The sequence below is a fragment of the Rousettus aegyptiacus genome, unplaced genomic scaffold (assembly GCF_014176215.1).
Source record: "Rousettus aegyptiacus isolate mRouAeg1 unplaced genomic scaffold, mRouAeg1.p scaffold_m13_p_7, whole genome shotgun sequence".
NCBI classification, from domain to species: Eukaryota; Metazoa; Chordata; class Mammalia; order Chiroptera; family Pteropodidae; genus Rousettus; species Rousettus aegyptiacus.
In genome coordinates, this window is record NW_023416310.1 from 60,872,410 (window position 1) to 60,886,533 (window position 14,124).

Consider the following 14,124-nt stretch of genomic DNA (forward strand, 5'->3'; position numbering starts at 1 on the left):
TCCGGGGGTGGCGGGTCTCCGCGCGCCGCGTGGGAGAGAGGGGAGTGCAGCCGCCGCCCCCGCGGCCACAGGGGCCCTTCATCGCCCGCGGGCTCGGGCAGGTGCGCGGTGCTCCGACGCCGTGTTCGCGTCCTCCCGCCCCGCGGCCGGGGCACCGCGCCCGCCCCGCCCCTGCCCCCGCCCGCCGGCCGCCCGGGGCAGGGCCTGCAGCTGGGGCTGGCGAGCCGGGACCGGGCATGGGCTGGAGGCCGGCGGCGGAGGGCGGCTAAGGGCGGCCGACGGGGGCGCGCCGGGCCAGGCACTGTGCCCTCTCGCGGCTGGGGCCGCGCGGGTCGGCTGCAGAGAACCGGCAGCTCCCGGCAGCGGCGGCAGCGGCGGCGGCGGCGGCGGCGAGCGGCGGCTGTCGCTGCCCCGCACTGAGCGGGCCCAGCGGGCGGCGTTGACTGGCGCGATGCGCTGAGCGTGGGGGGCCGGGCGTGGGACTTGTGCGGGGAGTTGAGCCCATGGAGCCGGCAGGCACTCGGAGGAGCCTGAGGGCGCCGCCACGGCCGCTACTGCTGCTGCTGCTGCTCCTGCAGGTGGCGGGGCCCGCGGGCACCTTCGCCGAGACCCTGCTGGGCGCGTCCAGGGCCAAGGGCACCAGCTCCAGCCCGCCCAGCCCCGCGAGCGTGGTGGCTCCCGGCACGACGCCGTTCGAGGAGAGCCGGTTGCCAGTGTTCACCCTGGATTACCCCCATGTGCAGATCCCCTTCGAGATTACCCTGTGGATCCTGCTGGCCTCCCTGGCCAAGATCGGTGAGCGAGCAGGACTGCGGGGTAGGGAGGGAGCGACCGGGAGGGGAAGCTCGGGAGGGCGTCCGGGTTGGAGAGTTGACCTCTGGGTCATTCCAGCCTCTCCATGGACCAGGGTGGGGGCGACAGAAAAAGCAACTTCTGGTTAAGAAATATCCAGTGAGGAGCGCTTTCGTGCTTTGGGTTCTTAAGAGGATATTGGTCTGAAATAGCCCCACGTATCAGACCACATACACTTAGCGATTTGCCGCTCGCTTCTGCCTGGTTCGCCAAGTGTGACAGACAGCCCTCTCCAAAGCCGAGACCTGTTTGCTGAGGGAGGAGGCGAGCAGGCTGAAGTTTGTTGCTGTCCCTTAGGCGGAGAGAGGCGCGGGCAAGCACTGAGGCTAACATGGTTAAAGCCCTGGATCCCTGGATGCTGGAGGGGAGAGACAGTGCCCGGACGCGGACCCTGCCATGTTCTTGACTGATGAGGTGCATGGAAGGGCACCAGGGACACCTGAGTACCTGATGCTGGGACTGAACTCTGTCTCCTTCTTCCTTTGGGTCGAGGCTGTCAATCTCCAGGAAGTATGTTCTTAGCTGACTGCGGCTAAGGAGACAGATATATCTTTACAAATAATTAACCCACTTTTCAAACAACCTTTAACTCTCATTTAGAAAGCAGAAGCCTCAGAAAGTGTTTTCTCACCTTAGTTCACCCCCCACCCCCAACACACACAGACATACACATAAACTTTCATTATGATATGGTGCTTTGCATTACTTTAACTTTATATTTTAAATACCTTTTATCTTAAAATAGATCGACTACTGTTATAATGTTTCAAAAAGTTATTAGGTCAAAAGAATTTATGCATTACTATCTGTTTCATACATTTGCCCTATGAAAGGACCTGTTCTATAAGGCGAGGCAGGTTTTCATAAAAGATAGAAAGACACATTGCCTGTCACCTGGAGGAGCTTACTGATCTGCACAAAAGATGGTATACACACCAGTGACCATAATACAGGAAAGTGCTAAGTGGGGTTGGAAACTGAGAAAAGATAACATGAATCACTTCCTCATGTGAAGGAAGCATTTAAACTGGGTTTTCAAGGATGGCCAGGATAAGTCAGTTGGAGATAAGAGAAAATCCCCTTGAAGGAGGCACAAACACAGACATAATAAATTGGGAGGAAAGTGCAAAGCATGGAGAAGGGAAGGTTTATGAGAGGGTGGACACTGTGAGAGGTAGTAAGTAAGCCTGAAGTGGACTTCCGATGTCAGATTAAATTAATTAGATTCTGTTAGTGGTGACCAAAGGAAGTGCATACTACTTAATGACTGCCTGCAATTGCTTGGCTTTACCTGGCTTGATGTTTTAATTTCACCTGAGAGATAGAATAGGGGAAGTGGATTTCCCTACCCGGCAAACCAAGTAGGCACATTTACATAAACTGGTTGCCTGTAATAATGAACTCAGGTGTCATCTGCTCCTATGGTTCTCACAACAACCCTGCCAGGTAGGAAGGACAGGTATTAATACCCCCACTTGGTAGAGATGGAAACTGAAACTTAGCATTTATAGGAGTTGCCCATAGACACACAAAGAGGGGAGCCACATGCAGGCTCTGTTCACTTTTCGGGCTCCAAGCCTCCATCACTGGGGGTGGAGGAGGGGCATGCTTTGTGCCTCATTTCCATGACTGCTTCTCTCTTGCCATTTCTATTCAATTACAACTCTTCCGTCTCTTTACCCCTGATTATTTTAGTCTGATTAATTACACTAATAATAGCTGTGAGTAAGCACTTAACTTCATTACGTCTAATTTTCACAAGCGTTCCCGTACGTGTGATTATCCCTCTTTGTATACAAGGAAACTGAGAAGTGGGGAGGTTAACTTGCTGGTGAGTGAGCCAGAACCCAACCAGGTTTGCCTGATAATCTCACCTTTGTGTCTGTCCCAGAGGCTCATTTTGCTGTGAGCATTCAGTGAGAATAGAACTGTATAACATTCTTAGAACGATGCTGGGCATGTAGTAAACACTAAATAGCTTCATCATGAGTGGGAGTGGCAATGAGAGTAGCGATGGTGACCCTGAAGGTTCCTGGCACTGTAGTTCCTTTTCCACTGTGTTGAGCTGCCTCCTGTGTTTCTCTGCTTCTGTTCTAGGCTGAGGTTATCCAAGCGCTCTTACTCTGTGGGTTGGTTGCCTTTTACACTTGCTCTTTTTCTATCACTATCTCTTCATCTTCTTTAACTTATCACATTAATCGTGTGGTATTTTTGAAAAGGCATTTATGCTTGTATGAAGTCACAGATGTATTGATCTATCTGTTGATGATTTTCTTATCCAGTTGTTCCCTGACGTTTGCTGTTCTCTCAATCTGTCTGGCTCCCCAAATGCTAAACTTCTCTGGCTACTATTTCCTCTTTCCTTCCTGCATCTGGGGTGGCACAGAGATGGAAACAGACAGATCTTCATGTTTCCTGGCCAGAAGGTCTGAGCAGAGAGAGGTTTAAATGGAGACTGCCATGGGTTGGTAAAGGGTATAGTTCTTGGAGCAGTAAGTATAGTTTTGGAGTCCCCAAAGCTGGTACTTGGGGTCTACTCCAGCCTCTTCCCGTGTATACTCCAGCCTTGTCCTCTGTCCTAGAGAAACCTGGAAATGCTCAGTGATCTCCCTAGCCCACCTTCCCCAGGCCCTAAATTATTATTATAAAATAATATTTTATACAAAATTTTTCTGTTTGGCTTTGTGGAAGAGTGTCCTGGGACTTGGGGCACTTTCATGGCCCACGAAGCAATCTTCTAGTCACTCGAATTCAATTTTAACTATTGGACTTGAAAAACTTATTTTGGGTACTGATATGACTTAATTTACTCATATTTGGGGAGGGTGATGAGTTGAGCTGCGCAGGGGGACACGAGGCTGTGCAGTGACAGGAATATTAACTCATGCAAAATGCCATGGTTTCTATTTGGGGCACTTTTATGTCATGTACCTAGTGTACCTGAATTTACCTGCTGCAGAGAACATAGAGAAACATTTAGAGTGATTAATCTAGTTAAGGTTAATCCAGGTTACCCAAAATGGAGGCTCCTAATAACATTTGTAGGAGGTTCAAATCACTAAATTGTACACCTGAAACTAATATGATATTGTATGTCAAATGTCATTGAAAAATAAAATTTAAAAAATCATGCCTGATGGTGAATTCAGAATAGTTTTCTAGATTGCAACACAATATTGCCTTAGAAATATTAGAATCAGAAGTGAGAGAATGCATATTTGTCAGAGTGTCAAATGATTCAATTAACTTTTTGTTGTTTTACCTGATTATTGAGAAACGTCGACTTCCTTATTATTTGGTCAAAAAGAAAGTTCTATAGTTATAAGGTTTCCTAAAGTGATGATGATATTGTATATGTGTAAATGAAGTAGGTTAAATAAATAAAAGAACACAGCAAATTTAGTACAGCTTTGAGAAGTTTTTAAAATCTTGGCAAGAAACATCTCCCAGTTTGTTTTTCACTTAGATCCTCACACATGTGAACTCTTGTTGTTCTTTTATTTTGAATATTTATATTTTGAGTAACATTTTTTTTTAATGCCTACAGCACCCAGTATTCCTAGGTGGTCTCCCATCCAAGCACTAACTAAGCACTCTCCCATCCAAGCGCTAACCAGGCCTGACCCTGCTTAGCTTCCGAGATCAGACGAGATCCAGCACATTCAGGGTGGCATGGCCTTAGACTGTTTTTTTGTTTGTTTGTTTGTTTTTGTTTGTTTTTTTTTTAACTGTTATGCATGCACACTTGGCTTGGTAAATCCTGTACACAAGAATGAAGCTCTACAGCCTAGAAAAGTGGATACCCAAGAATGAAGAAGAGAGAAATTCCCTGGAGTGTTCTAAGATGTCCCCTCTGATTCTCTTGCCTGTGAAATGGGTCAGTGGGATTTCAACTAAGCTGGGTGAACTTGAGCATGCATTCCACATCTACTCAAGGTTCAAGGACAAAGCACTGGGTCCCCTGATGTTTAAAGAATCTGATGTCCCTTCTTTGTCTTCACTGGTGCCCCAGCCGCCCCTTCATTTATCTTGTAGTCTGGAGTTGGTCTATTTGATACTCCCAGGTGTGACCCCACTAACCGTACCCTTTTTATTTTCTTTGCCCTTAAACTTGGGGCTGGGATGAAGAATTTTCCACTTGTCTCCATCCTGTTGTCTTAAAATTAACTCGTATTATTATTCTAGGGAAAGACAAAGCAGTTCGGTCCATGAAGATTTCTTCCCTGAGTTCCAGGCTGTTCTGCCTTTGATATATGAAACCAGGGTTTCTTTGGACAATGCCTGTGGAAAAACTTATCCTTGCTCTTTATTTCTCTTTCTCATGTTTGATTTTCCCGAAATGTATTCACCAGCTGGTTGGTCAGTGGATGAAGCTCATGGTCTTCTTCACCTATTGCTTGAACTTCGTCTCACTTTGAATCCACTTAGACAGCCTGCTCTTCCTGGTGGCACGTGTTTTTCCTGATAAAGCTAAGAGTTCTGATTCCTTTATGCCTCAAAGTCTCCATGTCTTCCCACTGGGCCAACCATGCACTTCCTGTTTTCTGTCTGACGGATGACTTCAGCTCTTTTTCGTATTCTTTCTACAAATCATTTCAGGAGCTTTCTGGAATTTTATCACTGCACTCTCCCACAGAAATATTTTTTGTACTGTTTAAAAGATAGTATATTATTATTATAAAATAATATTTTTCACCAAAAAACTTACTCTTTGTATCAACTTTAACAATGCCAATAATATTTATCATTAATGGATGCTTTATTTTTCACATATCTTGAAGCCCTGAGAAATACACTTTTTTTGTAAACTTGTTTATTCCCTGTAGCGTTGTAAAAACTCACTTATAAAACTAAGTGATTTTGATGGTTTGTACATAGGTAGATTTTTCAGCAATGATTGAATTCTAATTTTTTTGTATTTTGTTATTTAGACCTGGTCTGTATTTAACTTCTCCAAATTAGTTTTTAATTTTTTTATAAGAAATATTTACATAGATTTGCAAACATGCTCACCAGTTTGCTTTCATTGTTACTTCTTGTGTCTTCTCTTTTCTTCTAGGTCATTTCCTTCTTACTGAAATATGTTCTTACTGAATACTCATGGGTAGGCCTTTGAATGATAAGTCTCTAAATCTCTTAGTTTTTGTTTGAAAATGTCTTTAGTTTGATTATTCTCTTTAATGACTATAAAAGAGTATATAGCGGTTAAGTTCTTAGCACTTACCAGCTGGAAGATGTTATTTCATTACTTTCTGCCCTCCTAGGTTGTCCAGGAGAATTATGTTGTTACTTTCACTGATATTTGAGATTAATCTGACTTTTCTCTCTGCTTGTACTTAGGATTTTTCATTTGGTTTTTCTACTGTTTCCTATTTTATTTTATTTTTTGTTAAGAACTAGTCACGAGTCAATATTTCTTAAAGTCAGTTTACGTTTTTTATCTCTTTTCCTTTCTTTTCTATTTCTTGGTAATTTTATCAGCTCTTTTTTCTAGCCTACCCTGTTACTTTCAGTGTATTTCTAATCTGTGGTTAAACTACTCATTAGATTTTTTTATTTTACTTATATTTTCATGTAAGCCCTTTTGGTCCTTTTTCAAGTCTGCATTTTGCTCATGGTCCTTATTATTTAATTATAGCTGTTATTCTTCCTTTATTCTTTTATTTATTTAAACCATATTTATTTTATATTTTTTTGATCGCTCTGTTATTTCTAGTTTTCCAGGTTGCCAATTCTTATGTTTATCAGATCTATTCACATTCCCTTTTGTATATTTATTTCCTAATATAAATTATAGTTTTTATTGTGCATTAGCTTCAGCAGGGGACATTTACTTGGTAAGCTCTGTTCTCCTTAAGTTGTGAAAGATTCTTATAAAATGGTTTTGAGTGTTGTTCTTGTTGGGACCTGGATTTTCAGTGATTGGTTTTCATTATTAGTTTTTTAGCTTGTTTTTTCTATACGATTCAAGTACTATAAATATAGACCTTATACCAGTATGTGGTATAGACCTGGAGTTTTATGCTTCACAGATGAATTTTCCGTCTGCCCAAGGCCATAAAACATTGACATGTCTCCTTCTGTGGCTGTGGGCATATCTATCTATCTATCTATCTATCTATCTATCTATCTATCATCTACTTATGGCAGTGTAGCTTTTTGAGACTCAGGAATTGATGCTTGAATCCTTTCCTTATAGGTTCAAAGTCAGATTTCTTTGTCCTCACTTAGGTGTTCAAATGCCAGGTCCTAGCACACAGGGCGGGTAGCGTCTATGTCGGGAATTCTCTTGATTCACAGTGGCTTGAAACCCTACCTATGTCTCTTGCTTTGATTTTTCTCCTTATTTCTAGCCCCCTAGACTTAAAAAAGCATAAACATGGTTAGACATTAATATTGTATATTTGTAGTGAGCAGAGGTTTGGGGTTCTGATGGCTCAATGCCATTTTACATGGCACTTTTTAAGAAATGCTTTCTATATAATATTCAAAGTTCATGTGTGAGTTCTCCTCATAGAATATCATAATGGATTCTCTTGAATGTAGGTTAAAAATAATATGTGCTCTTTTAGTTCTTCTATCTTCGGTGTGTGAAGGTGTGAGTATTCTGCATTTGCTTTATCTTCTGTGTTTTCACACTTGGACAGAAGGGGAATAGCTCAGCAGTGGTAGAAGTGTTGGACCTAAGTTTTGGGAGAGATATCCCCAGACTAGAGATGAGAAGACCTGGTGCAATTCCAGCTCTGCTAGTAACTTTTTCTTATGACCCCAGCAAGTCTATCTACTTGGTTCTCTCATTTAATTAGTAAAAGTAGGAATATATATCTGATTCATCTGTTTGCTGTTTTCATAGGGATAATCTGAGTTACTTTGAAGGGGAGGAAATAATTTACAACAAAGATTTTACTCTTGCAGAAAAAGCAACTTAAGCCAAGATAAACATGTGTTTATTATGTTAAAGTGATGTGTAGTCATGGGCATATTGTCATTCTAAACGAGACAGGCACAATTATAGGTTACTCTCTTGCAATTACATCTTTTAAATGTAATGATTCATAATTGATGTACTTCCTGCAACAATCCTGCACATTGTTCATCACTGTCTGAGGCCTTTCTAATCTTGATTTTAAAAAATCATCCCTTATATGAAGATGTGTGTAGTCCTCTCTCTCTTCAACAATTCCAGAGGAGGGTGTGGGAACTCCTCTGAAAAGTCTCCATGTGGCTGTGACAGAATCCTTTTTTAAATGTGAATTTCATCCTACTACTTAGTGTTGGCATAATAAGGCTCATATATGAAAGACAGGAAAGAAAAATCAAGTTCACGATTATATTTAGAAATTCCAACTGAAAGTGAATCAGATACACGTGCCTGCCCTGACGTTTTCTTATCCACGCAAAATTCCCCGTGGAGTCATAGTGCCTCGAAGCCATCCTGCTGCCATATTTTTGTGACTGTGCCACTGGCAGTTCTGCTGCTCTCTATTCTTGAGCTTGTTTCCTAGCGATCCACAGGCTGGGAAACCTGAGCTGTGTAATGTAACCCAGCGAGTCCCTGTTTTGTGGCAGCAGAGGGTAATGGGTGAGACTGGGTAATTCTTCTATCATGGTTTCTTTAACAAAATAATAATTGCTAACAATGGTGGAGCATTCTCCCATGCCAGGTATTTGGGCCAAGTGCTTTATACCCATTATCTTATTTAATCCTCACAGTAGCTCTGAGTGGTAGGTACCATTATTATCCCGAGTTTTAAGCAACGGATGAGGAAACCGAGTTAGAGAGCTGGGGACACTGGCCCAAGGTGTTGCAGCTCTTCAAATGGTAAAGGTGAGATCGTTGGCTGGTGTACTTCCTCACCTACTGTGTCTCTCCCTGCTGTCTTGCCTCTCGAGGACAATGTTAAGTTCTAGTCCTCTGTGGATGCTCTTCAGAGCACCTTGATCTATCTTATATCACCTACTTTTAACCTGGAGCTCGAGGCCTGGCTGCACCTGAGTCTCATGCCAACCTTTTTCACCTCATTTTGACTGTCAGATTTTCATGATTCTATCATGAAAATCTGCCTACTTCACAGGATCATTGCACGGAGCAACTGAAATAAGACATGAAAGCAATTGTGAATCCAAAGCCAAGATTAGTCTGAGCTCACAACCACTCTGTAAATGGGGTAAGGCAGAAAGAGCCAATGGAAAGGCAAGGTGGCATCACTCGGAAGGAGTGTCAGACTAGAATCTGAGTCTGGGATTTTTGAATCTTGGTCTAGCCATTTCCATCATCCATAACTTAGGGAATGTAGAATTTTAATGCTTTTGAAATACGTGTTTATCTTGTTAAAGATTCATGGGTCAAAGTTTCAACCCATATAACTTAGGCTACCATGTAAATTTTAACAGGACAAAGTCCAATGCCAGCAGATTTACAGGAGAAGAGATGTCACATCTGTTTCATTATTGCACTTACATACACACTTTTTGAATTGCATCTGTACACATGCACCTAGAGACATATGCACACATAAATGTCATTTATTAGATCATAAGCTCCATGGGGGAAGAGAGTGACCCACTGCCTAGAACAGTGCCTGGCGCATAGTAAGTACTCAACAAATGATTATTGAGGAAATGAATAACTTAATAGTATCTAGAGACACTTTTTGTTACATCTTCATTTAATCATGTGATAATTAAGGTAACCACACATCCTGGTTTGTCCACGATGGCGGCAACTTACATTTGTTATCCTAGCACATATATTAATACTATGTCTTTCACTCTCAAATATACTAGTTGCATAACCATTTATTTAGTCATCGTACTTATAATGCATATGCTATTTTTGTGTATATTTTGATAACTTAAATTCTGGTGTTCAAAATCTCAGCTCTGCCACTTACCACTTTTGGACTTTGGGTGAGTTAATAAACCTCTCTAACCTCAGTTATTTCATCTATAAAATGGGATCATAATAGTAGCTTCCTGATCTTGCAGTCCTCAAGAATTTGGTTAGCCCTTAGTTGAGAAGAAATGTCTTGCTTCCTTCTCCAAAGCACAATAGCATTATCCTGTGAAAGTCTATTTTGTCCAGCTGTTCCATAGGTTTCTCTCTACATCACACATATTTTGGTGTTCAATGTTGCATAAAGATAAAAATTCATCTTACTGCTTTCCTAAGTTAGGTTGCAATGGAAAAGAAAGGCAGTTCACACCCTTTGTTTTATCGCAAGTGCCTGTCTTAGAAAATGAAAGGTATACCACCAGGCATAACAGGTGGGGGGCAGAAGGAGAGGTCAGAGTGTGAGGTTCACGGTCAGGTGAGAAATGCCCTGCAGGAGCAGACTCTCTTCTTGACCCTCCTCCTGACATCCTCTGAGCTTCAGGGTCTGCTCAGTGTTGCCAAGTTCCACAGACATGTCAACTCAGGCACCGGTGGGAAAATGTGTTTTTCAGTAGATGATTTCCATGTTCCCTTGTACTTTTTGTGCAAATGGGGTTTCTTTAGGAATCTAGATGGGAAAGAGTTTTAAAGCAAAGTGCTGCTGATTGTAGAAAGTAATTATTGCTGTGAAAACTGTCAACCAGCCCCTTCATCCCCAGTATTCCAAAGCAGATTCACAAATTGGCTGAGTGTACATTTTCTCTAACAAAACACTAGAATGCTGAGGAGGAATGATGAGACACTGTGGTCCCTCCTTTCCCATCTGATTCAAATTTCTGATCTTCAGAAGGATACACTTAGTGTCAACTGGAGAATGCCTCATTCTTTGCACACTCTTGTGAGCTGTCTGGAAGGATGTGAAGATGCTGCCTCTGGCTTGAGGGGCTCATATTTTTAAGGGAATTTGAAAATATATATGCTTGTGTGAAATAGCACCCATCTCTTTTTGTCCTGTTGCCCAGGCGTACTTTCTTCAGAACTTTTATAACCATCTGACATGTGATTATTTATTGATTAGTTAGCTGTGTACTCACTGCCCCTCCCTCCTTAAGTAGAGGCTCCGGGGGGTGAGGTCTTATAATGTCTTTTGTTTTCCTTGTCCTCTGTTGAGCTTAAAAGGCATGGAATTCAAAGTAATGATGTCTACTTTCTCAATAATAGCATTTTATATTTTTAGTTGTTTCATATCTAGAATCTATTTTAATTTGCACAAGTTATTATTATTATTATTATTATTATTATTATTATTATTTTACTGCTGCCATTCATTCACGAGCTCATATTCCAAGCTCTGCTCATGAGTGCTACTGGTTTTGCAAAAAGGATTTGGTTGATATGATAGCTAATTTATGTAATGACTCTACTCCCTCTGTAGTGACTTTTTTGTCTTTTTCTTTTCATTTGTTTCTGATGTTTCAATTTTATGTTTTGAGGCCAGAGCCAGGGGAATTGTTACTATTACTAAATCTCTGAACAAATGCCTATAATTGGTAGGACTCCAGTCCTCCATTTTTCCACGGCATATAGTAATGGGTTTGATCATTATTTTAATGAAATGATGATTGTGATGATGGTAGAACCATAGGAATCCTTAAGATGCACAGGTCTTGATACTCATTGACACCCTTTTGGTCTTGACAGACAGAGGGGGTGGGTGGGGGGTGGGGGGGAGTGGGAGGGTAGGTGATGCCCCACGGATATGCAGAGACCACCGAGTTGGTAATCAGAAGCCAGAGAGGAGGCAAAGTGAAGGAAAATGTTATGATTCTAGGATGTTCAGAAAATAGTGTAATTTTCTAAATAGGGTTGTTTTTCAGTTTAGTCCAAGCCACCAGTGTGCAAGTACTTCTCCTCCAAATAACTAGTCACTATAGTTGAGTGTTAGCCACCACTTAATTGAAAAATGAAATTAGGTAGCAATTACTGGCAATTGTGGGTTTTTTCCCCTATACTTTGATCTATTTATTTTAAGTAAGTGGTAAATTTGTTGAGAAGGCAGGCTCCTAAAGGAACAAAAAAACAAACAGAAAATATAAGTCCATTGCAAGGTGGTGGGGTGAGTGGGGTAAGCTCCTTGGATAACCCTATCCAACCTAAGGGCAGACAGTAAAATTGAAATGCGAATAAATCATTTACTAACACTTGTGTGGAAAGAATAACAAATCCTAGGATTTAACATCTAGCCTGGGGCAATAAAATAAAAACCTTCAACAGTTGGCCTGGGTGGAAAGTTTTGAATCTAAGTTACAGTATTACCAGGTCCTTATCATCGCTCTCCCAGGCAGTGCTCCCTGCCTCTGTCACTCCTACAGCGTGACAATGCAAAGAGTTATTCAGAAACAGCAGCCAGAACCTGACTACTGAGGCAGAGCGGGGGATTCTGTCCTTTTCCCTAATAGTGCTTACACACTGGAAAGTTTTTACCATCAGAACAGTTTCTCCACATCTAATCTTTTCTCTGTCAAACCTTTTCATTGAAAGATGTTACTAAAAAACAGAGGAATACAAGAAAAAGGTGGGGGCTGAGAGCTCCAAGGAGATGAAACTCAGGAAAGCTGAGCAGGCTTAGAACCCTGTGAGGGCTGTGGAATCTGCCTCATCCTGGAAACACTAAACCTGCAGTCTTGCCAAGTTCAGAACAAGTTCTGTGACGGTTTTATGCTGCATAACACATGAAACATGAGTCAAAGAGTTCTCTACACAAGAATACTCGGTGTGTCCTCAGCCTGCTCTCATCGTTTTTACACCGTGGATCTCCTTTCCCACCTGGCTGCACTAGAAGTTTCCCTGGCATCTGTGGATGACTTAACTCGGCGTGGGGAGGAACACATTTCACACCCAGACACACTACAAGCAGAAATACTCGAACTCGGTCCAGTGTCGTCATTTCCTGCTGCAGAGTCGCTGCCTTGATGGGCAGAGAGGGTGCCACCAAGCTGGTTATGATTTCCGGGCTGTCTGATTGTGTGCTGTGTGTATTCCATCTTGGTTGCACAATGCTCATGAAGCATTCTGGAAAATTCATGTGACACAAACCTCAGATATTCCTTCCGTTGGCTGCCATAGACTCTGAGTGTGCTGGTAGCAAGAACTAGACATGTTTTGAATTCATCTCCCTGGCCTGTGGCACCTGTAAGCTTCAAAAAAGAGAATGTGATGCATTAACAGAGTAAGGGAAAGTGTTCTAATTTAGCAGGAAGTAGCCAAGATGGAAAAGTGCATAATTGGTTTTGATCTTTTGATAGCAGGTGAGTGGTGTAAAAATCCAATCTGATAGAAAATTCAAAACCATGAATTACTCTAAATAAAAAGGGGAAAATGTGATTTACAGAAAAGTACTATGTTTGTTTGTTTGTTTGTTTGTTTGTTATTTCTTCACTGGCTTTCCTCAAACCACTTACCTTGGACAGGAAGAAATTGATTTGCTTTTCACAAGATCAGGATGCAAAATAATTATGATATGATAGTTTACATAGATGTTAATTAGCCAGTCTTTTACATGATAATCTCTTTCAAAACTCTGGGAGAAATAGTGAAATAGTGAGCTTTTCTTCCACAGAAGTAGTTGTCTAGCAGTAGGGGCCTGCGATTGTCACTTCATTGGAATAGACTATATAGAGATATTGGAGGGCTATAGAAAAGAAATGTTCAAAGCCACAAGACAGCGAGCTGTATCAATGGGGTTGTTCATAGTATAGTCAGATAGATCCGTGTGCTCACTGCTGTGACAGCCTCAGTGACAGCCAAGAGAACTTCATCTGTGACTGACCCACGTGGGCAGCAGAAGCCTGGAGAGACTCAGCTTGTTTGCTTGCCTTCCAGGTCCCTGGGAGCTGAGGTATCAAGTGACAGGTGCATCTTGCCAGGCCCCCTAATTCCTGCTTAGAGCGTAGTTCTCAAACACTTCCATTTGACAGAGGGCCCAGTCTGCTGAGTTTTCAAGATAAACCAGACAAGAAAATTTGTATGTGAAAATTCAGAGTTTCTAAAGATTAGCTCAATATTTAAAAACATCAGAGAAGCAAAACAAAATAGGGCTCTGGGCCATAATGGCCCTACACCTTGCCAGTCTGCAACCTCCGGCGCAGACTTTTTCATGGTACGTGAGTTTGCCTCTTGTATTTTCACCTGGTTAGATTTAAGGGGGCTGAGTCTATTGTTTGGGATATGTATGCAATCAGGATCAACTGGAAGTATCTAATAGTCAAGTTAATGATATTTGACATGTGCGCCATTCTTAGAACATGATCAGATTCTGAAAAGGGAGATAAAGAAGTAAAAATGGTGACATACTCTTAACCATTGATAGCCATTCATTGTTTATGAAAGGTAAACTA

At 42.0% G+C, this 14,124-nt stretch overlaps 1 protein-coding gene across 1 annotated transcript in view; it reads left to right on the forward strand.

The window, feature by feature from the left end:
- The first annotated feature begins 377 nt into the window (after positions 1-377).
- The window catches only part of SLC9A2 (solute carrier family 9 member A2), a 75,694-nt gene continuing 61,947 nt past the window's right edge, over positions 378-14,124 (forward strand). The window contains exon 1 of the mRNA XM_016161850.2: positions 378-795. Coding sequence (XP_016017336.2) covers positions 504-795 — 292 coding nt within the window. The 5' untranslated portion in view covers positions 378-503. The remainder of the gene's footprint in view (positions 796-14,124) is intronic.